Here is a 27,854-nt window from a genome sequence, read left to right on the forward strand (position 1 = left end):
ATTTTAAGTATTCATAGAAACAATAAAACAATTATAGAGACATGATAAAGAATTGCAAAAAGGAAGGCAAGCTGTATGAAGAACGTGAAAAGTTTCAGCACGATGTCCGACTACAATGCAACAAAGGAATTTTCTCTCAATAGACTATAATGCATTATGATACAATTCTTCTACAAAATAAAGGCTGATTTGGTGGCATTTTGGAAACAAAAAATAATAAATGCAAAAGTAACAATTAAAAACGGACAAAGCGACCAGCAAGTTTGGATAGTCATGAAACAAGTGTAAGAGTGTGGTAACAGAGGGGTAGTTAAGGGTGCAAAGGATCTAGCCTTTGATAAAATCAAGCCTGAATGAAATGCCCTTTAATAATGAGAAAATGCTATCATCAAGCTCACTAAAATAGAAAATGCAAATGGTTAGACAAAATGTTCAGTTAGCATGCTCTGTCATGCTAGATCTCTCCACAAGGATTTAGTAACGGTAAATACTAGAACAGTATTACTACCGACCAAATGTTTTCACTGCTTGAGGGGAGGTCGAGCGGTTGCTGCCACCGAACTACTGAGTATCGCAGAAACTGTCGATGCCACCCTTGAGGTCTGCATCAATCTTGTCAAAAACATCTTACAGTCAGATCTGTGAGACATACAAACATTATTTACTAACTTTTGTCTAATCTAAGTAATATATGTAAGTATGAGTATGTAAGTATAAGTAATATACTTGAAATTTTATTTTGACAAAAGTGTGTTATCCAGAGCGAACGGGATGAGCTAGTTAATCTTGTATTACAAAATGAAATTCTGAAATTTTTTTGAAAGAAACATCTTTTATTGATTGCAAGCTATCAAATTATTTTGATTTTATAGAAATGATTTTTTAACTATAAAGCTTTTCAAGCGAAGCATAGATTCCGCAAAAAACTTGATTACTAGTGTAGGCAAAGGATGTAAATTATTCCTTGTTTTATCTTTGGAGATCTTTTTCTCTTACTTTTACTAATATCTCACTATTCTTCTCTCAATATTTATTATTGGCAATTCCTAATAGCAACTTGTATACCTATGCATATCTTTTTACAAAATTTTGTCGTAACTCATGTAGTTTTGGTAGCACGAATGAATCTGAAAAGCAGTATTTATCCTAATTGAAAATTGTGAAGATACCTGTTTTATGTGGCATATGCATTTCTTTCTCATGAATGGTTTATTTATCCTTAAAAGATTTATTATAAAATTATTGTCATTGCATTGAATCAATAATACTTTGATTATAATTGCAAGCGGTTTTAACACTATTCCATAAATATTAAGTCAAACAAAACAGTACCATTTTAAATAATAATAGCATGGCATCTGGCTGCCATGTATTATAGTAAGATGATTATTTCAATGAAACTGGGCCAAGATCTAGCGTAATAAATCAAAACATTTTCCTTGTATTGTACTTATATTTTAATCTGCTTTGAAATTATTATAAGCTGTTAATGTTACATAACAGAAAGACTACATTCGCAAGCTTACTACAGAGTCAATTTCAGCATTAGACAAAAATTTCTTGTTTCTAACAGTTCAGATCATGAGTGAATTTCACTACTTGTTAAACAAATAGTGTTGTCTATATAAACAATAAACATTGAGCATGAATTGTAAAAACCTTTTCTGCACCTCGACTACATTAAACCATATGCAATACTAGTACATTTATTTTCAAATCGTTTTTAGAGAATATATGACAGATTTTGTCGGTGTCGTCGAGAATATGAAATTTTAATTTAGTGAATGGAAATTTTTTTTCGCTAGAAGAGATTTTTTTATGCTAATTGTTAGGTGATTGCCACATGAAGTAACTTGTGACAGCAGTAATGTATGTTAGTGATTGGAAAGATGGATCCTTCATTCTTTGAACATCCTTCATATTACTTATTAGAGATGGCCCAAGCATTATTGAACTGGAAAGCTTATTCCAAAAGTCAGGTATGAGATTCTCTTTTATCTCAGTGCTGGTTGCTCAAGTGATTTATGTACTTAAAGCTGATTGGCCAGCCTCCAATTCATAGCTCTATACCGCTGGTACAATGTCACACCTTATAAAAACAATATAGAGCTCACAGAAGGTAAAATGCAAGCAATTGATTCAACCAGTGATTCACCTAGACCAAGCTTCATGTTATGAATAGGAGTAGGACACGACTCACCAACAACAAACAAGTAGGTGTGAATGACCTCAAAAAAGCATCACATGAGAATTTCAAAAATTTCATCTTGTCATACTTTTACAACTAAGTTTGGATTTGTCCCCCTGTTCTGTTTTAGAAACGATTTGTGAAATGATGGTAAATGCTGTCTTAAAGTTGCCTAGGAAATACTTTACATGAAAGTACATAAGTTGGACTGTTTCTGCAGTTCTAAATCGGTTAAAATAGGCAACTTCATTGTTTTGAGTTTTTACAATATTTAAGTTATATTAAATAAAAATAAAAATTGAGTAGTAATGAGATTTGCCGACTTTTGCAATAGTCTCAGCCAATGCAGACCTTGAAGGAAGTATGATATGATAACTTTATATGCATTATACAATAATAGCTTTTCTATATTTTGATTTTTAAACTAAATTTGTTTCCCTCATTCTAATTTTGTGTGGCTACCCATATTCATTGCTTCCTATGTAATACTTTATATTAAGAGGATATAGAGTAAAATTAAAAAGATCGAGTAGTTTATACTTGTGCCAATAAAATTGGAAGATTTTGCTTGTTTTTGCAATATTACTTTTCCTATTTTTCCAGCTCATGCAATAGTAATACGAAAATGTTTTTGTGTCAATCGGGAACAGTATGTTATCCGCTTGAATTCCTTAGCAACACGTAACTGAAATATCAGGCTCAACAACAATATACAAATTATTATATGGCTGAAAAAATTGTTTTGTGGCAAATATTTGGCATCTTAAACAAAATTCTCGAGAGAAAATTAATGGTGCCCTATCTACAGCATTAAATATGAACTTGCAAAAATTTTTAGTAGATTTTATCTGAAACTATCAGTATTTTTCTATCATTTGCGATCGTTTTTGATATTTGAGGTGATCTGACTGCCAGGATGTTTCAAGATTAAAATCGACAAAACTTGATCGCTGTTAAACCACTGTTAAACATTAAAAGTTTTAATGGATTCGTTTGTGGGTCATCGACAGCGTTATTTCAGTGTCAGTTACATATTATAATTAATCAGGTACTGCGCTTGTTTATATTCATATTGAAGACAACATTGCTTGACTTCTTTACAACTGTGCACTCACGCAAGTTCATTTATCGATGATATAAAATAGTACCCAAACCATGAAGTAGAACCGTATAATCGTATATGTATCTGATCTTGCATCTCTGACTATTGATCTTGTTCTCCTCTAAGGTTGAGGTTTCTTTATATACGATAAAGTCGGCCGATGCCAACAGATGCCGGCCAATGCCATCAGCAGATGCGATTGGCAGACGCCAGCCGATACAGCCGATTCCGATGATATTAAGTTTTCAACAATATGAGCCATAGCATTCACTGAATATTAATTAACTAATGGGAAGGATAATTGTAACACTAAAATATATGACAAACTAAAATCCTGTAGTTATAAAAATTTGCCAAACAAAAATGAGTGTCAAGTACAGAAATATGTAAAAACACAGTTGAGCACTATAATATTGCTAAAAGATGCATGTAAGAGATAACTTCGCATTTATGGAGATGCATAAGCTCTAAGATTCTCAGTAGATAGTTTTTTGACACAGATGTAATGATAGTCCAAATAACTGGAGAGCAGTATTATAAAAACAGCCAGAATCCCGTTTATAAATTATATAGTGTTGCCTGCTTATCTTTCTCGGAATTGCTATAATATTTGCTGTACAGAACACCCAGCGCTGTCAGATTTAGCTTTGCTGCCAATGGGTAGCTATGCCAAAACTTATCCATCACAATAGCGTCTGTTTGTTTTTCACCCAGATAGCTAGATAGCACAGCCATGTTATCCTAATAAACTTTAGATATCTTATTCTTTGCTTGTTGCTGGAACAAAATGTTGTGGATAACAACCGCAGCTTTCCTGCATGAAAATAATTGACCGAGTGCAGTGGCTCCGAAAGGTGTTCTTAAACCTATTCCAAGGGAGCATTTTACACACAAGTAAGTCATTACGACAGCATAACTTCTTAGCCGCCTGTCAGTATTACCGTGATCATGCTATTCCTGCGCAGTTAGACTGGCAGCTCTTTTTCTCAAGGCATGCTGCTAAGGTATTTATCAAACTGCTATTTGGCCCTCACAGGTCACGTAGACTGGAATGAAGTTGTAATGAACTTAGAAATATAAATCACTCTGTATAGTGCCTTGAAAACAACGAAATTCAAATAATTTTGCCGCAAAAATCATTGCTAACGCATTAGTGGAGTCTCGTGTGGCATGCCAACAGGGGTTGCCTTGCATAACAATTAATCCGCTTTTATCCTCATCCGGTGCCAACTGTACAAAAAACAAAAGCTTGCCGGTACGGAGAGACTGTACGCTACATTTGTATCACAGCTTCATTAACATTCCGCTGTATCACAAACATGATACTAGAAGTGAATTTATGTTATATCTTATGCGGCTCACACTGACCGCGTTGGTTTGTTCAGAGGCCTTCCAAAGTAAACCGAAGGCGTTTTTATGAAATTGTGAGAATAGAAAACTAGTCCATATAACGTTAATAAGTGCAACACTCTTGGTATCTGGAGATTTTAATAAAAGTTTCATTCAGTGAATTCAAGAGATTATCATTAGCATGAGTGATTATGATTTCATATTGCTCATCAATACATTCCTCAGGCTATAATGCTTCTGACAAGTACAAGCAGGTGATTGAAATCTAAATTCAACTAGAGTGTTTGTTACCACAGCTTTACTTTGGTCTGTTATTTGTGAAATTTCCTGAAGTGACCAAAATGTGTTCAAAGAAATAGTTTACTACAGATGCTGTAACCAAACATTTTGTTGGGAATGCTATAAAATGCTATTTGATGGTTTCTATTATATAACAGCAAAGCCAAAATGGAGCTTTGTGGCCAATAATTCAGTGCTATTTGAGCAGGTTTGTGGCAGTCGTACAACATTTTATAACTGACTTTTGCGCTATTCCTTGCGGTTTGAAACTAGTTTGATTCTCTAATGTCAAGTCTCATCAACTAGTCTTTATGCATATTCACATATATGTTTTGACCGCTCTAACTTTTGTTCATGCAAACAAACGATTTCTACAAGAATAACTTCATGTTTGTTTTAGGATGTAAAAAATCGACTGTCTAGGCTACTTGCTATAAACAACATTGTTAAATTTGCCTTGGCTTGTTTTTAGATACAAGAATAGGGTCAGCCAATCGGATAGCTGACTCATAGACCTACTTATTAATGTAAGTGTGAGACTGTATGTTGAGTGAATTACATAATAAACTTTACTGCATTAGTGAATGTTTGATTTAAAAAAAATCAATTTGATGGCTTTCATTCAAATTCCAAAATAATTTGAATACAAGAATGTTCATGGCAACATCACAATATGACATTTTATCAAATGGTACAAGTCATATTACAAAACAGTTTATTTGCCATTTTTTTTAAAGTGTAATGCCTCTTGAAAGTCTGGCCTTTGAAACTACAATTTCTTTTATATTTCATGCGCCTGTATCAGCTCTATAGTCAGCGCTGTCGATATCAATATCTGTTAGAAATATTTCCCACTCAAGTATAACAGAAACAATTATACTTAGGCGCATGTATAAAGCACTGGTATTATCCGAATACTAAAGATTCCTTCATTTATAAAAAGGCCGTGCACAGCTACAGGAATGCAGAGTTGGATGTGAACATAAACCATCTAATCATAATTTTAAATTCATGTTATTTAACCCAAAAGACTATGTTGTATATAAATTTATTATAGAATTGAGATTATCTGAATACTTTGTTCGCGGGTTACCAAAAGAGATCAAATGAGTGATGATTGTGTAGGTCACCTCTATCGGGAGAAGATAACTGCGAGTTGATCAATACTTGTAAGCCCAAACGAATGCCTATCGCATACTCTATTTTACAGTGAAGATGCCGTTTTGTCATATTTAGCCTCTTAAAGTGTGCATAGAGAGTCCGGAAAGTTCTTATTGTCAATAACCCACTGGTAATAATTTACCTGCATGTCAATAACCCACTGGTAATAATTTACCTGCATGTCAATAACCCACTGGTAATAATTTACCTGCATGTCAATAGCACACTGGTAATAATTTACCTGCAGATATGCTCACTCGCCTCTTCTGCAGATTGTTCTAGCAGGTTGGTGACAAGACATAAAGAGAAGTTAAGGCAGTCTTTATCTGAAAGCTTTGCTATCTCTTTCACCACCAGTGGGATGTACTCCATCTACATTGTAAACAACATACAGGAAGTGCTCTCCTTATCATAAACTCAGTAAAACTAAACTGGAGAAAAATAATGCAAGCACTTACTAAAGGCTACAAGCAGATTTGTATTGCTGCCATTTAAATAGGGGTTGGCTAACGTGATTATGTATTATTGTTGCTCATGTACAGCTCGCGTTCAACTGGTGTCTTAAATATGAACCTGCACAAAATTTTAGTGGATTTTAGTAGAAAGTAATCGGTATTTTTCTATCATTTGCGATTGTTTTTGATGTTTGAGGTGATCTGACTGCCGGGATGTTTTAGATTTAAAATCGATAAAACCTGATTGCAGTTAAAATGTTCAGATCAAGCGAATGTGTGATTGTGAGGTTTATAGTTTCGAAAATACTGACAGAATAGAGACACGTAACTTGCGACTTGAACATAATAGCCGATATCAACTAGCGACACGTTATCAATTAGTGATGTCATTTTGTATGTATTTCTCTTCTGAGCATATTAGCCGTGATCAAGTTTTGTCAATTTTAATCTTGAAACATCCTGGCAGTCAGATCACCTCAAACATCAAAAACAATCGCAAATGATAGGAAAATACTGATACTTTTTGATAAAATCTATTAAAATTTTGTGCAAGTTTATCTTTACAGGAAATAAAATACAAACGGTATGAGGAAAATTTAGTATAATGATAAATGTATTTTTATATTTCAAACTTTATTCAGAAACAGCTATTTTCCATGGCAGTATTGGTGAGCGATACAAAGTTAAACTTGATCAGTCCTTGCGCTGTATGAAATCAGCCACATTCTTTTGCAGTCCTTTGATCTCTTCACAGCCATGCTTACTTGATCTCTTCACAGCCATGCTTACTTAAAAGTCCAGATGATTGTCTAATTAGCCAAAAATATAAAAAACTGTTTCAAGTGAGATCACAGATTTCAGAGTTGGATCAGAATTTCGATGGTCTTTTGCCCACATTTTTTTTGTGCCAAGTCGGTAATATAATTAATCCATCATTTATTACGTGAGTCTGGTGCGAGGCTGAGAGAGCCAGTCTGGACAGAGATTGGAGAGAGAAAACTCGTAAACAAGATGAGGCCATCAATCAAACTAGTACTAACCTCTGAGAGTGACACACATATATACGGAGAGTGCTGTAAAGTGTGTTTGTTATTATTGTTGAGCGACGTGGCTTTTTCTGATGGTAGAATGTGAATAAAATGAATCGAAAAAGACTAGAAATGAGGATAAAAATAAGTAAAATGAATAAATATAAAAGGAGCTGATATAAACAATGCATGAGAAGTGGTGAAGTGACTGACTATAGAAACTTAAATAGACAAACAGTTTAAAGACAAACAGAAAAAAAATACTTTCACAAGCCTATGACACTAAGCTCTCTATCACCATGTGGAGGATGCGAATTTGGAGTTGTGTCCCCGTCGAGTTACGTGCGATAAATGTTTTAACGGACATTTGCGTGTTGCAGATTACACTCAGGCTTTGTTGAAAAGATAAGGAACTTTAAGTGAGAAGTCATGGCGGCGCACCCCTACCGCTCTTAGCAACGCGTTTTTGAAACAGGAACGATTGAAGTGTGGAAATGTTTAAAATGAAATAGCTTGTGTGGCATTTCCTTGAGAATCATTTACAAGCGCCGTTTTCATCGTTCACAAACATGAAACAATCGACAAAAGTTTGGGTAGCAAAACTTGCTTTACTCTGCCGTTTCCATCTCGACGATGACACAAATTTGCGGATTCACCGTGTAATGGCACCGTAATCCCTATGTTTCCATGGTGCCCAGTACTGCGATGCAGCCCCCTCCGAAGTAGAGGGGATTGTACGTTTACATGCTGCACAGTGGTTTTCAGCAAATTAGCCAGAGAAGAGAAATTGTATAAATCGAATCGCCTGATGGAGAAATTGAATCCATCATGGATACCGAACGTCAGAAACGGTCTTTATATGCTTCTCTCATCATTATACTTTTATTTACAATACACATTCACAAGGTTTTACAAACCTTAACACAATTTTTACAAAGTAATATATTTTTAATAAGTATTTTTTAATTAATATACTATTTAAACGTTAATTTAGGATGTACCACCTATTTTTTGAAAAGTGTTGGCATCGATAACAAAGTCTAGGAAAGTAATTACCTCATCATCCTCGTGGGTGCCGACCATAATTAAATATAGGAGAAAGAAGATCAGAATAATAGAAAAAAAAACAAGATTAGCGGGATAACATTTGTACTAGTTTATGGCCTTCGAAGAATCCGTCTCCGCGGCATGAGAGCTATGCCCAGCCACTGCGCAGTTGCTGTTTCCTTGCTGCGAATTTGCACTGGCTTCGCACTGATCAGTGTGCAGTGATTTCAGTGCGAAGACGCCGTTTCCATGATTCGGAGGGGGCGCAACTCCGAAGCACTGTGCATCATGGAAACATAGTGAATGTCTTTAGTAGCACATTATAGGCGGTTTGAATAAAAAAATGACAATTGCCACCAGAACTAAGAGACTCTTAGGTCATAATCAGAGTAAGCCATCTTGTTACTAACTATTCTATTCCTTTTAGCCATATTCTACCTCATTTGCACAGCAACTTCTACAATAAAATGCTATCCTAACAAACAACACTCTACCACACGCGATAGCTCTTTACATCCGAGTAATCTAACTCCTCACCAAACTGTATGAGTTTTGGGGAAACCTAGAGAAGTTGGCAAGCGCTCTGACAACATGTACATAATAAGGTTTAGACGGATCCTCAACATGACTCTTCAGCTTACAGAGAGTGCCAGATAGGTATGTCTGCAAGAAATAATAAATATTGACATTGCTGCCAGTTGCTGCCCAATCTGACAAGTTCAATGCTGAGTGAAATCTGTTTGCGATATAATATCCTGTTGCTCTCACCTCAGCCTCCTTCTGATTTCTGTTAGATGGAATGATCTATTGTACAGCAAATAAAAACAATAACAATATTTTAGACAAAACAGTCTCTTGTCCTCTTTATTTATAGACGGTTTTGTGAGCTTTTACTAACCCGACTCTGTGAAGAGCAACATTCCTTTCAACACAGTAATGCCAATAAACAAACACGAAAAAATTGTAAACAGTTTTATTTTAATTTATTATCGGTTATCGTGCAAACAGTATCCGTCTTTTGTCTTAGATGTCTAGTTTTACCCAAAAACCAGTTTTGACTTTTTAGTCAGTTTTCTAAGCGGCTGCCAAATATAGTTTTCAGTGAAATGCTGCTGTTATACTAATCAAAGAAAGTGGCAGAGACAGTTCCCTGAGCAACATACAATCATCAACATACACTTGCCATAGACTAGCATAGACCATAGATGATCATAGGATACAGATGGTCGTGAAGAAGAGCCGATCATAGGAAAAAATCTATTATCAACCAAACAGTATCATAGACCATAGACAATCATAGCAAATAAACTAACATAGACTACCACTACTAGAACTATCATAGACTATGAACTATCATAGACTATGAACTATCATAGACTATGCACTATCATAGATACTGCAGACCATAAACCAGTAAAGACTATCAGCTAACAAAAGACTGCAGGTTATCAAAGACCAGTTAATATCTTAGTCTATAGAGCTCATAGAAGATCATAGACTAACATACGTAGACCATAGACCACACCTACGCATAGATATATACGGTCATACATTCTATGGTCAGTAGAGAATAACCACGAGTACTGAGTGCACAAGTTCCACATTACTAGAATGTTCTGCATATCCCAGAATGCTTTAGGCAATAAAAACTGTACTTATATCTTGTTTTTGTTTTAGCTTTCATTACGAGTTCAATTGAAGTATGTGGCTATGATGATGTGAGAGGCATGACACATGAAGCGCTGACCGAATGGCAAGAGTACAGTATGAATACGGAGGGGAGCCAAAATTCCAAGAGCTAAGTATAGCAGAATCGTGTCAGCCAATCAAATGCTAATGTAAACAAAAATAAATGTTTGCCAAGAAGCAAAAAAGGAAGTAAACAAAAACAAGCGCATTATATCCCAATTGACTGCGAAGTCTCATCACCAACTCTTGAAGAGTCTTCTTTGTTTTAAACACATAAAATTAGAGAGAAATTAATTGCTAGCCAAAAAGCCACAGAAATTGCTAAATAAAGCACAAGCTTGGAGTGAAGTTCATGCCTTACTGAGCATGTTGAGCAGTTTGTTTGTTTGCTAGAGAGGTGCTTCTGTCTTATTGTTTCTTGATGCCGCTGCAACTAGTTCACTTTGCTGACTCATTTCCGAGCTACTCTTTCTTTGACACAAAGTTGGTTTATAATAAAAGATAGATACAAGTATAGCCATGAACCAGCATCACACCGCAAAGATCGATAGCAATCACACTGATTTTATTGCTGCAGTAGAGTTTGAAATATTTATTTTGTCAACAAAGCATTCCACCAAAAAGTAGTGTTGCTAAGCAACAGATATGGTGGATGATCTCGTCAACATGCAAGAAGATATTTTTAATAATAAAATGTTTAAATACTTGACAAAACTAATAAATGAAAAATGAAAGAAAATCATACAAATTTGTAAGCATTCAATTTATCCTACCAATATTGACACAGGTCGGGGACAGCTGCTACAACTATTACTTCAATGTTTATCAGCGCACAGAATTAGATTAAATTAAAAGAAGACCGACAAACATAGCGATTTTATATTTTATACAGATCAACCTTTCAGAATAGCGATCAAACTTTGGTCATGGACATGCGCTGCCTATCCATCGTTTTTTACATCATCAATGAACAATAACAATAACCGCCATATTTGTAAAAAACGATCGTTATTCTTTTATTTAATAGTGCTTTTTGGTGTTGTTTTGATACTATAATAAAAATATTGCAAACAAAAGCATCGTTTTCAAAAATTCATTGCAAAAGCTTTGTGTTTTTAATGATAAACTTGTCTATAAAGATGGCCGACAACGATAAAATGACGTCACGAAAAACCGAAGAATATAGCTTCTTCGTGTCAAGCTAGATGAATTAACATGCTATACAGGCATATATACATATATTTACATACAGTTCATTCATCTACACCATCTACACGCATACACATATTTATGTCTATACATCTACGCAATGTACCATCTATACACATACTTGAGTTTACAAGTCTATACGTTTATACAACAAACCGTCTACATGCAAATCCGCATTAATGTTTGTAAGTCCGTATAAATTTACACAGCAAACCATCTACACATATACACGGATTTGTTTTTACGTGTCTATACATAAACACAACATACCTACATACATAAAAAAGCATGCATACATACACAACATACATGCACATACTTGCATACACAGATGCGAGTATACCTGCAATGCATAGCTTGTAGCCGCAGATGGCAGTACACTTGTTTTTTGTAAAAGTTGGTCAATCTAACAGAAGCTCTAAAAACTAAAAAAACATCTTAAAGCTGCTCACCCAAGCTCATTGAGTAGAAAAGCTATTCACCTTGACCTTTTCTAAACCTTCTTGCCATATCCTATTACTCGCTACAAGACTATCAATTTCATGTTAGCTATTTCATAGCTATAAAACTTCCATAGAAAATTGTACTGGTAGCTCATAAAGTGCTACAAAGCACGACATTTGGTCCAGCAATATACTGATAATTATAGACATCTACCTTGCTATCTCCATCTATTGCTCATTTCCTATGAGGTCATGCTTATAAATTGAAACGACTTTACTGGTTCAATTATACTATAAGTTTGGTACACAGGCTATGTTTATCTAAAGCTTTTGTCTCTTCTCATTTTCTTGCATATTAAAAAAATTTCACTCTCTTAGCCACTGTTTACAGTTTCTCATTTGCATTTAGGATTGCTTCAGGCTAACTTGTAGCCTGTCTTGACAAGCTGTTGTTTTTGCGTAGTTGTCCCCCCGTCGAGCGGTGAGCAACAACAGCTTGTCACAAGACGTACTGCACCTGATGCATCAGCTGCATTTATAAGGAGTTGTTCTCTTCTGTCTACGCAGCTCGGCTGCGATGTCATTCCGGTCGCTCCATTGGTAATCATAACGGATTTCACGCAAAAATTTATGTAGAAAAATTAAGATAAGAACGTTTAACTGGCGACCCCTCTCTGCAGTAAACTTTATTAGAATTTGAGAACTTAGGCAACAACAGCGACTAAACATGTCGTTATTTGTGTGCTCACTCAGTTTTATTTCTATTTTTGTATCAGTCAGTTTTATTTGTTCTTATGGATTTTATTTTGAGTTTATTTTATTCTTAAGTTCTACTAAAGTTTATCACAGAAACTGGTCTTTGGTTATACGTTGTAATCTTGTTTTTTTTCTACATAAATTTGTGCGTGAAATCCGTGATTACATGATGCTCCATGATTACCAATGGAGCGACCGAAATGACATCGCAGCCGAGCCGCGTAGACGGAAGAGAACAACTCCTTATAAGTGCCGCTGATGCATCAGGTGCAGTACGTCTTGTGACAAGCTGTTGTTGCTCGCCGCTCGACGGGGGGGACAACTACGCAAAAACAACAGCTTGTCAAGACAGGCTAGCTAACTTGAAACTAGCATCTTTTGAGACTAGCGTTTTCTAGCGTTGACCAGCTAGTGGTCAACTTGCACTAGTTGGTCATCTTCGCTGAATAACCAATTAAAGTAATTTACAGCAATTATGGAGGAAGGGAGCTCTCTAGACACGTAGCAAACAAGCTTCCCAGACAAGTAGCTTGTTGAATTTAAATTAAATTTGTTGAATGCTTTAAGTGATGTGACTACATTTGGAGTTGTGTGCTTAATGTATTTAGATAACTCCTAACCAGTAGGTGTAGAGGACCAAAGTTATGCAGTCACCAGCATGAAATGTGATGTAGGACTGTTAAAGCAAGCTAAAACCAAACTGATACAATTCTGCTAGCGCTGTGGTGCTGATGATACAAGACTTGTAGACATATAGAGATATGAACACACAAAATTACGATATATTACCGTCACATAAAATTTATAACACAACAGCTGAGACTTGATGAAGCCATCATGAATTTTATTGAGACAAAGCAATTATAATATTTGAATTTGAATATGATTTGATTTATGGGAGTTGAATAGGATTTGAATATGAGAGATTCATTGATAATAGTTACATGTAGTTTCATTGGTCTTTACAATGTTTGGTTTGTTTTTAAATGTGAACAATAAATTACTAAAATAATATATATTGTGTTATATTTAATATTAAACAAACCAAGGTCTTTTGTAATACCCATAGAAACTACAGCCTTGAGATTCTCTGATACGACCAGCTGTTAACAGAGTATAGTTGAAGAGTATAAGAAAATGATTAGTCTTGGGACAGTTGGAACTAGTAATAGTATATGTAACTTTAACGATGATAACACTAATAAAATAATAATAATAATAACCTTAATCCATGATAATAAATAACAATAAGTTTCATTTCTGGTTAAATTGGAAAGATAGTATGGTTTTAGAAGTTACAAAATTTTTTAATATTACATAATTTCAAATTGACCTCTTCATCATACTAGTCTGTTTTTGAGACATCTCATGCTTACCACCAGCGGGTTCAAGTATTTACATGGTGAATAATATTTAACTATATTCTCTTTGACAGGTTATGGTACCTGCACACTTGAGGAGAGTTTCATTTAATTATTCCTGCAAATATGGGCTGAAGTGACTCTGTATAACCTATCTGATGTTTATTTTCCCCGGAGCTTATAAAAAGCGATAGTGTATAAGTTAGCATAAGAATGAACAGTATTGTCTAAAGATATTCATATTTACTTTGTAGTTCACAGTGACTTTCACTGCCAATGTCTCATCAGACTGTTATTAGATCTTCTACTCATTCATTCATTCATTCATTCATTCATTCATTCATTCATTCATTCATTCATTCAGTGGAGACAGGTAAAGCATGCTATGACAGGTTGATCATTTTATGATTAGAATGTGTGCTCGACACTTCAACTGTCCAACTTTTAAACAATTCAGAAAAGCTTCAGAGCAATAAATCACATCTACATTAACCATGGTCTGGGTACCAGTAGAATCTTTCGCTCATTTACTTGTTTACTAACCGCATTAGCATTTGATTAATGGATTAAGAAGTACCGAATGACTTGATTTTAATGTCAAATGTTACACTGTCATCATTTGGTCTAGTTATTAATAAGATAGCTAATTGGGGTCATAGATTGACGTCAAAGAAGGAAGGGTGAAGTATAAGGAGAAATATGGACTTACTGGGTGGCGGTAAAGTCTAGGGGAAAATACCAGACTAAATCTAGCAAATTGTTAAGCGTGATTCATGCTTTTTCATAGCATTAATCTTTTTGATGGGTTTAAATCTATGTCCATTTTTAGTAATTTCATTTTGTTTTTGAATCTGTATTAAACCATGAACTTGTCAGACTCTGACAGGTGTAAAAACTCTACCTGAGTTGAAATTCTAAACTTTTGTGGCAGCAAGTCAGCAAATAAAACAAGTTTATTATTATTATAGTACTAGATTGGCAATAGGTTCATTTCAAAAATAGAACTGTTTTTCAAATTAGGCCATAAGTTTACCATCATATCATCATACTTTATGCTTATGTTCACCGAGTCATCCACTTTTGAAAACCACGCTAGTATGTACATTGAAATTAAACGAAAAAGTAAATGCTCATAAGAACACCACGAGCAAACTAAGGCTGGATCATACATTATTCATACGACTACAATTGTTCTAGAAATAGTACTCTTTGAAGTAAAAGGTGTCATATACTGTTAGTAGCACAACTTAAACTTTACTAGAACTTTTATTTAAAGAATTTACAAAACAATTTCATATAAACTTAAAAAAAAAGTTTAAATAATTTACCGCCAATTAATGACTTTCGAAATGTTAAAACTAAAGTTCAGTGTTTCAATATGTTTTGTTCATTTGGTTTAGTTTTATTGGTTTAGTTCAAGCTATTGCATGACAAGATCGCTCTAATGCAAAGAATGAAAATTATTTTACCATTGGTTTATCAAGTTTCATCAGAATCAAAAAGTAAGAATTATGCTCTACTGGAATGTTAAATAGGCAACTCCAACTTATGAATTACACTTATTAGATGCCTGTATTCTGTTTCCGTTTTTCAAGAATAAAGCTTGATATTGTATCAATATTTTCCATTCTTACATAAGCTTGCGTACAAATTTCTTTTAAAAGGACTTGTCAACTGCTACACCTATTATTGTCATATATAGTTCTATAGGGATATTGGATGCAGGTACAAAGTGAGCGCACCTACCTGAGTCTCAGAAACTGAGGCTAAATTTGCCAATAGGCAGGAAATGATAGATAAGAGTTCGCTGCTCTTGACTCTCACTAAGGATTGACTTATATATGTAGTATTGGACTCTGCCTGTAAATTGGAGTGAAAGTTTTGGACATCTTTCCATGTGAGCTTTGACTTGTTGTTATATCAAGTCTAGCCTTAGTTTTAACAACAATTCGTTTCGGAAGACTATTGAAAAGTGAGTTGTTTGAAATCTAAACGTAACCATGAAATTTGGTTATCGTCTTGTCACGTATGTTCTCACGTGAATTGAAAGGCCAATACAAAGCTCAATATAAAACTTATCATAGTAATAGTTTATGACAAACACTTCGGGTTTTACCGAAGACCACGTATCAAATATAGATGCTCGCTACTTTACAGTTTTGTTTCGGCATTATTCAATCGTCAAGTCGTTCTCTGATCATGTGACCAATACTTCGCAAATAATTTTTGCAGCACTTTTCGATTATCACAGGTGACCAACAGGCTGATCAAGATTATCAGACAATGATATGTACTCCTTCGAGCTAAGGTTAAAAAGTTTAACGATTTTTCATGGTAAGTTATAAGATATCAGTGCTAAAAGTGACAGCATTACAATGATGATAAAATAGACGCGTAAGAACAATAGACATAGTTTTATTGAATGCGTGAAGTATATTTGTGAAAATATTTCGACGAATAAGGTTGCATGAAAGTGTAAACAGAAACCATCTCTCACAACTACATCACATTTGAGCCGTTTTGGAAAGGGAATTTTTGGGAGCGGTCTCGTGTGGCTGCGATTTTCTGTTCGTTTTTGAGCTTTTAAGAGCTTGTAATCACCTTTCTACATATTTTGCACCTACAACACAACAGAGTAAAACATGGTGAATCTTTTCATATCAAATAACGGTAATGTGAATTTTGTTGCAAGTCAACCTTTAAGTAAAAATTTCTTTTCAAGTTTAATAGTTAAACTGTGAAATGGCTGATAGAGTTTTTATTAAAGGCAAACTAATTGATAAGACATTTAGAGTTGCAACTGATAATAAATAAAAAGTGATAGTAAATACAAAATACAGTCTCTATGCTCCAGATATCAGTATGACAAATTAAAGATATGATAGCCTAACTGTCATAAGTTTTTGTGTTTTAATCTCTAAATTATACTTACCGTAACATCAACCATATTTGCTTAGTAATAAGGTTGCCATGGACCTGAATGAAAGGTTTGGCCAAAATAGTTTCTTATATAAATCAAGCCAGACAATATTTTTAAGAGTTGCTAAAACAGGTGTGATTTGAAAGCAATATTAGATTGCAGGTGTGCATATGTTTAGCCTTGTTAAGGTAAAATGGTGACATAACATTTGTGTCCGTGTATATTAATTTATTATTTTGTTTATATATTTTGCCAAAATATCGCTGTCAGCCTATTGCAATAATTTCTAACTTCTAAAATATTAATATCTAGTTTTGTACCAGACAGCTTTACATACTGTTTACAGGATGTGTAAGACTTGACTATTAGTCGCCGACTAGATTAGTTCTGTAAAGTCACATACCTGGGCAAGTATTACTTTGTGTGAAAGTCGCTCCCCAGCAGATATTTCTCCTAGAATTGTAAACACTAAAGTAGATATCTACAAAGAAAAGCGATTTACTGATGATGCTTGAAGTGCTTGAAGGTCAGTATCGGCCACCCCCTCATAGGTCACCTCTCGGTTCATAAGTCACCTCTCAGGTCATCGGTCACCTCTCAGGTCATAGGTCATTTCTCAGGTCATAGGTCATTTCTCAGGTCACAAGTGTCATCTTTGTAAAGACTGAGTCGAATGCAGCACTGTGAAAGGTTGACTTGCAACAAAGTTCACATTCCAGTTATTTGGTATCAAAAGGTTCACCATGTCTTACTCTGTTGTGTTGTAGGTTCAAAATATGTGAAAATGTGATTACAGGCTCTAAAAAACCGACAAAAACAAACAGTTTTTGAGCTTTTAAGAGCTTGTATTCACATTTCCTAAACAAAATTGACAATCTATCTCCACCATTTTATATGTTTTCTTTGAGATAGTACCAAAATACTAAAAAACCGAAAAGTTTTTAAATTGTCAATTTGTATTTTTTTATTTTATTGCAATTTTTAAATCATTGTTACTTTGTCCAACAGGCAATTTTCTCTAATATACAAAGATTATTTTTACAGACTATATCACCGTTAGGTTTCTGAAGGAGAATGCTCAGAAAGGGAACGGTTTTTACAAGTAGTTGAGAATTTATAAATAACCAGCAAAGAATTTGTACACAGGAATAGAAAAACAATACACATGCTAATAAATGCTCCTCATCCGTCTAACAAAACTTGAAACTAAAACGTTTGCTATTTTATTAGGGGAAGACAACTTTCAACAGCGGCTCCATCAATCTATCATGTACTTGGGCAGTCAATACCGCATCTGAGTATCTGTTATCCTTATGGTAAGTTTCAAACCTGCTTACTGTCTGGTTTGAATTTATAATAAAATGTTGAAAGGTGAGTTTAATATAAAACTAATACCCCACAGCCCAGTGCGGCGTGAGATATTGTCTTTGGCAATTATTTCAAATTGTTGGAGTGTCGGTCCACGGTGCCAAAAGTTGAGAGTTTGAATCTCATATGATGCACATTTTTTTCTAACCTTTAAGCTCGATGAATAAACATACACGGCTCTTTAATACTAAAGAATATTTTGAATGTCGGTTCAGCAGTAAATAAAGCCTATGCCAGCTATTGACTAATAAAAATAACATAACCGTGTGGAGAGATACTACTGCGTACACCTACCTTCTACACCTGTGAGTCAAACAGATCTTGAGGTTCATACCTGGAGGTCTTGTGAGCTGGCAGCCAATGAGCTGAAGTAGGTGACTGTGCTGTAATTATCCATGATAGCGGAGTGACACTCATCAATGATGCACATCCGTGATACAACCTGCAGTGATAGCAGCCTCGTGAGCTCATCGACCTTGCTTATGCTGCCAAGTATCGAGGTGAGTCCACCATTCATCACCGCTGTCAATGCATAGTATTAATTGATTGAACCGTAAATTGATTATATTAAACAAAAAATTCGTCATATTATAGTATAAACACAGAGGTTGGCTGCAAATAGTTAAAGCTCAAAGTAATAAGCGTGCAAATAGATAAGACAGGTTTTGTTTAAAAAAAACTGTTTTGAGCTGATTTATGGAGAAAAATCTGGAAATAATTTGTATTCAAGTTTTTAGAATATTTTGTGCTGACTCTCGCCTGACATAAAATATGGAAAAAAAAGAAAAAGACGTACCCATGCGCACTGCCTGTTCGGTGCTGTTCAGTATGAGAAGAGTACTTATGCAGTCTGTGAATATCTGTTCAGATGAGTTCACATTCTTCATTACACTGTGAGAGAGAAACTGCTTAAATAATTCAACAAAACAATTTCACAATTAGTCTCAACAGGGGCTAATATACATGTATTGTTGGCTGAACAGCATAGCCTGCTGCCAGATGGCTTGAAAGAACACTGATAGGGCTAGCAGAAGTGAGAGCAGCTCTTCCGCTTCAACAGCTCCAAAAGCTAAGCAAAGATGTGGAACAAAGACTAAGGGCCTATGTTGTATTGATGTAAGCAACTGTAAATATCCGTGTTACAGAATTAAATCAACAAAGCTGTATATGAGTAGTTTACTTGTACGCATGCAGTATATTGAACACAACCACTACAAGTGCATGAGCAAATAGTATATCACAGGCTAACCAATCGCTACAGCTCTTTCTATTCAAAAGCCTTTCTAACTAACGAATAAGATGTAATTTATGTATATTTGATAATTTTGATTCATTGAACTTGTGATTTCATTGGACAGATTATAATTTCCATTGTAACTCCTATCTGAAATTAGCTTCATTTGAGATTTTTTCAAGAAGTCTCATAGATTCGTCGTTGATAAAAGATGACTTTTAAATCAATGCTAAATTGTCAGAAGTGGTAAGTGCGGCATGGATGTCACAACCTTTTATTTTTGTGTAACAGTAGTAGTTGTTTAAAATGTGAGAACTTTCGTGCAGTCACAAAATTCTGGAAGTGTAAGTAACGAGACGCCTAATTTGCTGGTCAATATGAGGCTCAAACTTGTGACACTCAGCTGTTTAGCTGTAACCAACTACTACTGTAACAGCTTCTCAACCACACTAGCCTCGATAAGCCTTTCAAAGCCTCACAATCGTTGGGCCAATCTTTATTTTCTGTGCTTCGTAACAGAGAAAGCTAACTAACAGACGAACGAATGAATGGATGGATGAACAGATGGACAGTCAATGGCCAATAATACTTCAAATGGTTGAGTTTGCTTGATGTCAGCCTAGCTTGTTTTACCACCATGAATGATATGTACAAATGCATTTTATATATAGCAAAAGTTGAGAAATTCCAGAGAGCTGGACAACCCGGATGAAAATATATTAGAAAGCAGCTAATGGATGTTGGTGAATGTTCAACAACTGTCAAAGCTAACTATGACTCAGTGGCTGATAGCACAAAGTTATTACTTGACTCATAGCATAACATAAATAACACATAATTTTTTAACGCAGTAGAAACATAAGCCAACTTGATTCGGAGTTATCATCTCATGCCTTTATTGCATGGGTAAACAACTTCTGTTATCATTTCAGAGAAACCATTTGCCTACCTTGATAGTGCTTGCACAATTCCTGCATTGAGGAGATATTTCTGTAGACTAGCCTGTGTGGCAAGGGTATGTAATGCGGAAACTACTGGCTTGTAAATTCGTGGTGAGGAAACTCCGCATAACCATATTAGAGTGTGAAGTCCACCAGATTCCAGCAGCTGTAATATTAAGGACCTGTTGTGAGTAACAACAATATGAACACTATTTATAGTAACAACAATATGAATGATATTTATAGTAACAACAATATGAATGCTATTTATAGTAACAACAATATGAACGCTATTTGTAGTAACCTAACATAGTACATAAAAGGTTAAGCTAGAACAAACCAACAGTTTACAAATGTTCGGCTAATCAAAGTATTTGATGCAGCAAGGTCCTATTGGGCCATGTTTAGGTGAAAGAATCTGTTAAAATCGTGTTAACACTGTTAATACCACATTGTTAAACAGAGTCTTTTTTGCTGAATCACCAAAATTCAGGCCATTTGAAGCATCAGTTATCTTGTAGCTGGCTAAAATGCACATGTGTATTTGACCACAGCTTCAAACACAACCAGTCTATACTTGATGATGTAAAAAGAATTGCGTGTTATTTTTCATGAATTCCTAAATGCCGGAACCAATCATGATCCATTTCTGGAGTAAAGGTCTTTTGCTAACATTTCAGTGGTACATCCACACATGAGCTAATAAGATTATCATAAGATTTGCACTTTAAAGACAAACTCCGCTCACACATCGCTAGAACAGTACAAACTCCGCCCACACATTGCTGGAACAGTACAAACTCCGCCCACACATTGCTGGAACAGTACAAACTCTGCCCACACATCGCTAGAACAGTACAAACTCCGCCCACATATTGCCAGAACAGTACAAACTCCGCCCACACATCGCTAGAACAGTACAAACTCCGCCCACACATTGCCAGAACAGTAAAAACTCCGCCCACACATCGCTGGAACAGTACAAACTCTGCCCACACATCGCCAGAACAGTACAAACTCTGCCCACACATCGCTGGAACAGTACAAACTCTGCCCACACATCGCCAGAACAGTACAAACTTCGCCCACACATTGCTAGAACAGTACAAACTCCGCCCACATATTGCCAGAACAGTACAAACTCCGCCCACACATCGCTAGAACAGTACAAACTCCGCCCACACATTGCCAAAACAGTAAAAACTCCGCCCACACATCGCTGGAACAGTACAAACTCTGCCCACACATCGCTAGAACAGTACAAACTCTGCCCACACATCGCCAGAACAGTACAAACTCTGCCCACACATCGCTGGAACAGTACAAACTCTGCCCACACATCGCCAGAACAGTACAAACTTCACCTACACATTGCTAGAACAGTACAAACTCCGCCCACATATTGCCAGAACAGTACAAACTCCGCCCACACATCGCTAGAACAGTACAAACTCCGCCCACACATTGCTGGAACAGTACAAACTCCGCCCACACATCGCTAGAACAGTATAAACTCTGCACACACATCGCCAGAACAGTACAAACTCCGCCCACACATCGCTAGAACAGTATATATTTTAAAGGTCTAAAAACTCATTGAAATAGTGATATTATTGGAAAGGATCAAAAGAGATACACACGAAGGTAGTCTTTTATCTGCCTTGGTAATGACTTAGCTCTATTCAGTAGGGTAACTGAGACATTCAGCTATCAGTTTTTGCATGATTGTCCTGCATGTAATGTTTAAACGTCAATAACTCATTGGTCAGCTGCCCTTAACAATGAGACACAAGTTTTTGCAAGCCACCAATTGATTGATAGGAATTATTGTAATTTTTGAGTCATGGTCAAATATGCATGTAAATTTTAGTCACATGACAACTGATGCTTTTGAGGACTTAAAATTTGGTGCTTCTACATAAAAGTCTGCTTAACAACCCGGTGTTAACAGATTGTTTTAACTGAACATGGTCTAACAGGATTTTCAAACGGGGCTTGTTTTTTGGTATTGAACCCAATCTTGATGCTTCCTCAAACTCAATCTAACAAAGCAAAGGGTACTTTTGATCATGTCAGTATTATATACAAGTATAGAATATGTACAATATACACATCTCTTACATGTATAATCTAAAGCCTTCTTTAATGTGCAATATACACACCTCTTAAATATTTAACTTTTCATGTTCAACATACGTGCATATTACATGTTCAACGTACATACATGTACCTCTTGCATGTTCAATGTACTTACCTCTTCCATGTTCAACGTACATACATGTATCTCTTGCATGTCATGTTCAATGTACTAACCTTTTACATGTTCAACGTAATTACCTCTTGCATGTTCAACGTACCTACTTCTTACATGTTCAACGAACATACTTCTTACATGTTCAACGTACTTACCTCTTGCATGTTCAACGTACTTACCTCTTGCATGTGATTCACATGCTGAATAAGGTCCTGAAACCCAGCTGCTGCTTCTTCTTTTAACTTCTAAAGCATTCAAGTGAAATCTAAGAGCTACCAGATATTCTTCGTAACAGACACTGAGAGAAAACTTGGCAAGTAAGGATACTTTTAGGATCATCAATAAAAAGGTGACTGCAAATTAAGAGGCAGAATATAACACCCACAGAAGTTTAAAGTAATTAACATACTACTTATAACAGGTTATGTAGTAATTATTATTATTATTATTATTATATAGTTTCGCGAGCTGATAATCTGACGAATAGAAAAGTAATAACAATAACAAGATAAGAATAAGCAATAAGAACATAACAAAGGTGCTGTCTAAATCTAAGAACATATAAAAGTGTAAATATTACCACTTCCCAAGAAATCTATGTTACATTATCACAACAATGATAATAATAGTTTTACTAATAATAACAAATTTGATGCAAAAACTAAAAAAACTGAGATCTGTGTAAAAGGAGCCCCAATAGTAGGAGCACCTCAAACTGCACGGAGAGGTAAAAATGAACTGAAGAAATTGGGTATTCAAAGAAAGAGAGATCTGACCTATCCACTTGAAGGATCAGTGCGAAAACCAAGAAAACTGCTGGAACTCCATAGTCAGCTGTTTTAACCACATCTTAGCACTAACAACCAGTTAAACCATAAGCTGTGTGTAGACGCAAGAACGCACAATTGTTGAAGGTATGAACAAAGAACATCGACAGAAGAGTGTAGGTAGCAAAAGGGTGAGATCAAAGAAACGGCATGAGAAAGGTGACTTAAAACAACATTGCATTGACAATACTTAATTAAAACTGATGGAAAAGTATGAAAGATGTTATTGTTGCAAATGGATAAAAATCGGTTTAGGAAGAAACTGACGAATTGATAATAGCAGCAGATAACCAAGCATTCTATAAGATGGCAGAAGTTTTATACAAACAAACAAGAAATAACACCAAAATGTAGAAGTTACAGTGAAAGAAATAAAGCTATATTTTACATACTGAGTTTGAAAAACTTACCCAGCGTGCGTATAAGAGAAATTATAAAATTACACCTATGTAGGAAGTAGAACTGAACTGATCAAGTGACTGAGAGAGTGGTAAAGAATATCATAGTAAAAGTACTGTGAAACTTCACCATACTAATAGAATATACAATACGTGTAGGCAAGGAGACCAGATATATTGGTGCTAGATAAAGAACTGGATCCTGTACGAGTGATACATGTAGACATTGCAGCGCTTGGTGAGAAGAAAGTGCAGAAGAGAAGAGAGCAACGTCAGTGCCTGGCTAAAAAGAAAAAAACCTGTGAAAGACATCAATTATAGATGCTATATAGATCTGTTGTGAGTGAAGCCTGGGAAAAATAGAAAAACCAAGGGAGGAGACTTAGGGAAGTTGGAAATTGTGAAGGTGATCGAATATTTTTGGCTCTGCTGGAGTCAGCAACTTTTCTTGAAAGTACTGGATATCTGACATGTGAGTACCTACTAGATAGTATTATACTACCACATGACAGATACTAGTATACTACCACATGACTGATATTAGTATACTACCACATGACTGATGCTAGTATACTATTACATGACAGATACTAGTATACTACCACATGACAGATACTAGTACACTACCACATGACTGATACTAGTATACTACCACATGACTGATATTAGTATACAATCACATGACAGATACTAAAACACTACCACATGACTGATACTAGTACACTACCACATGACTGATGCTAGTATACTACCACATGACTGATATTAGTATACTATCACATGACTGATACTAGTATACTATCACATGACAGATATTAGTATACTACCACGTGACAGATACTAGTATACAATCACATGACAGATACTAAAACACTACCACATGACAGATACTAGTATACTATCACATGACAGATACTAGTATACTAACACATGACAGACACTAGCATACTATCACATGACAGACACTAGTATACTATCACATGACTGATACTAGTATACCACCACATGACTGATACTAGTATACTAACACATGACAGATACTAGTATACTACCACATGACAGATACTAAAACACTACCACATGACAGATACTAGTATACTATCACATGACAGATACTGGTATACTATCACTTGACAGATGCTAGTATACTACCACATGACAGATACTAAAACACTACCACATGACAGATACTAGTATACTATCACATGACAGATACTGGTATACTATCACATGACAGACACTAGTATACTATCACATGACTGATACTAGTATACTACCACATGACTGATACTAGTATACTACCACATGACTGATACTAGTATACTACCACATGACTGATACTAGTATACTATCACATGACAGATACTAGTATACTACCACATGACAGATACTAGTATACTATCACATGACAGACACTAGTATACTATCACATGACTGATACTAGTATACTAACACATGACAGACACTAGTATACTAACACATGACAGATACTAGTATACTATCACATGACTGATACTAGTATACTAACACATGACAGATACTAGTATACTACCACATGACAGATACTAGTATACTACCACATGACTGATACTAGTACACTACCATGATAAGCTAAGAAAAACCAACTTTAGAAATAATAATAATAGTACATGCAATTATAAGGAGAATGATAGAAGCACAGAGACTTTATATAGCTGGTACTAGCAAAAATAACGCTGAAACAAGAGTAATAGGCATGGTTGTAGCAAGGACTCCAGAATGAAAAACTAACTGGAAAAACAGCAGAGCACCAGGATCTAGTGACAGAAGTTAATCGAGTGTGAAAAAAACAACAGTGGTGATATGTATAGCGGTGGAGAGTCAGGGCTATTCCATGTAGATGACTGGGAGGGAGTCTCCACACCGACCAGCAACAACTATGTAACTTCCTGTGATCTTTTCTACTGAAACTGTTGATCAATTATAAGGAAGATGAGAAATCCTAATGCTGAAAATCATACTAATAATAATAATTTATAAAGCCCTTCAAGATGTAGTGTACAACAAACATTTATATATTTTAAAGGATATTCAAAGAGCATCTCACGTACCATATCTTGGGAGAAAGCTTTGGTCATGAGTATGAGTATGGGCTTACATATGATGCAAGTCCTCTCAAAGTCATTTATGCCAAGATGAGTTAGCACTGTCTGCAAGATATGAGTTACATCTATATGAACAGTTTGGTGTCAGCGAATTCAACTACAGTTCAGCGTAATAGAGCCAGTTAGCAAGAAGATAAAAATTGAGGAGATTCAGCTTCGTTGTCCATACCTTGTCGTTGCAGCATTTGCTGCAGAAGAGTCTTCCACAAGCTCGACAGTGATGCTTCCTACGCAGCTGAGTAAACTTGCTCTGACAGTAAAGACATTGCTTAGCATCAGCATCATCTGTCCACCTAATCAGCATGAGAATAACATGAGATTAACATGAGAATATCATGTATAGCATGAAAGTTGTACAAATAACATGAGAACAGCATGGTAATTGTATGGATAACATGAGAACAGCATGAGTGTTATATGGATAACACGAGAACAGCATGAGAGTTGTATGGATAACATAGGAACAGCATTAGAGTTGTATAGATAACATGAAAATGACATGAGAGTTGTATGGATAACATGAAAATGACATGAGAGTTGTATGGATAACATGAAAACAACATGAGAGTTGTATGGATAACATGAAAACAACATGAGAGTTGTTTGGATAACATGAGAACAGCATGAGAGTTGTATGGATAAAATGAGAACAACATTACAGTAGTATGGGTAACATGAGAACAGCACGAGTGTTGTATGGATAACATGGGAACAGCATGAGAGTTGTATGGATAACATGAGAACAACATTACAGTAGTATGGGTAACATGAGAACAGCACGAGTGTCGTATGGATAACATGGGAACATCATGAGAGTTGTATGGATTACATGAGAACCACATGAGAGTTGTATGGGTAACATAAAAACAACATGAGAGTTGTATGAATAACATGAGAACAGCATGAGAGTTGTATGGATAACATGAGAACAACATTACAGTAGTATAGGTAACATGAGAACAGCATGGGTGTTGTATGGTTAACATGGGAACAGCATGAGAGTTGTATGGATATCATGAGAACAGCATAAGAGTTGTATAGATAACATGGAAACAGCATGAGAGTTGTATGGATAACATGAAAACAGCATGATTGTTGTATGGATAATATGGAAAAAGCATGAGTGTTGTATGGATAACATGGAAAAAGCATGTACAGCGTGAAAAAAGTAGTAAAAAAACAAGTGGCAGAATCACAGATTTGTAGAATTCATCGGTTCTGACTCTAATAACGCTAGACAGCCTTCTACGGTCATGTGAAGATACCTCAAGCCCGGTTTTGCAAACATAAGATATACATATAACAACAGATAGAATAAAGATCTCTGCTTTTAACCTGATTGGATAAAGCAGAAGTCGGTGGCTTATAATAGTTGCCGCCAGCAACCCACAAACAAGAAACTATGAGTACTTTAGCAGAGAACTAGAATTCAATCAAGTGTTTTATAAAGCACATATGAAATCAATCAATTTCATAAACTAGAGAGAGGAAATAACTTATTCAACTGTATATCTTTTATCTTGATATATTGGTTTCTACTTACTTGGGTCTGATGAATTCTAGCCTAGGTTTGTTGAACACACACGGCTCTCCTTGAGGAACCGCTACAATGACCCTCTCACCAGACTCTAGCAGGATTGATTCATCCATAGAAGTTAAAGATTGACCGCTACTAGCTTCAGTCTAACTAAATGCTCCCA

At 35.5% G+C, this 27,854-nt stretch overlaps 1 protein-coding gene across 1 annotated transcript; it reads right to left on the reverse strand.

Moving 5' to 3' along the window:
* Window positions 1–128: 128 nt before the first annotated feature.
* On the reverse strand, window positions 129–27,854 carry LOC137389663 (uncharacterized). The gene is made up of 12 exons (XM_068075734.1): window positions 27,698–27,854; window positions 26,324–26,447; window positions 26,101–26,199; window positions 22,965–23,030; window positions 20,540–20,697; window positions 19,153–19,247; window positions 18,691–18,878; window positions 17,392–17,469; window positions 15,815–15,928; window positions 9,148–9,273; window positions 6,322–6,452; window positions 129–639 (listed from the first exon to the last, which is right to left on the reverse strand). The coding sequence occupies exons 1-12, from the start codon at window positions 27,802–27,804 to the stop codon at window positions 522–524; spliced, it is 1,404 nt and encodes a 467-aa protein (XP_067931835.1). The 5' UTR covers window positions 27,805–27,854; the 3' UTR covers window positions 129–521.

The sequence above is a fragment of the Watersipora subatra genome, chromosome 3 (assembly GCF_963576615.1).
Source record: "Watersipora subatra chromosome 3, tzWatSuba1.1, whole genome shotgun sequence".
Lineage (NCBI taxonomy): Eukaryota > Metazoa > Bryozoa > Gymnolaemata > Cheilostomatida > Watersiporidae > Watersipora > Watersipora subatra.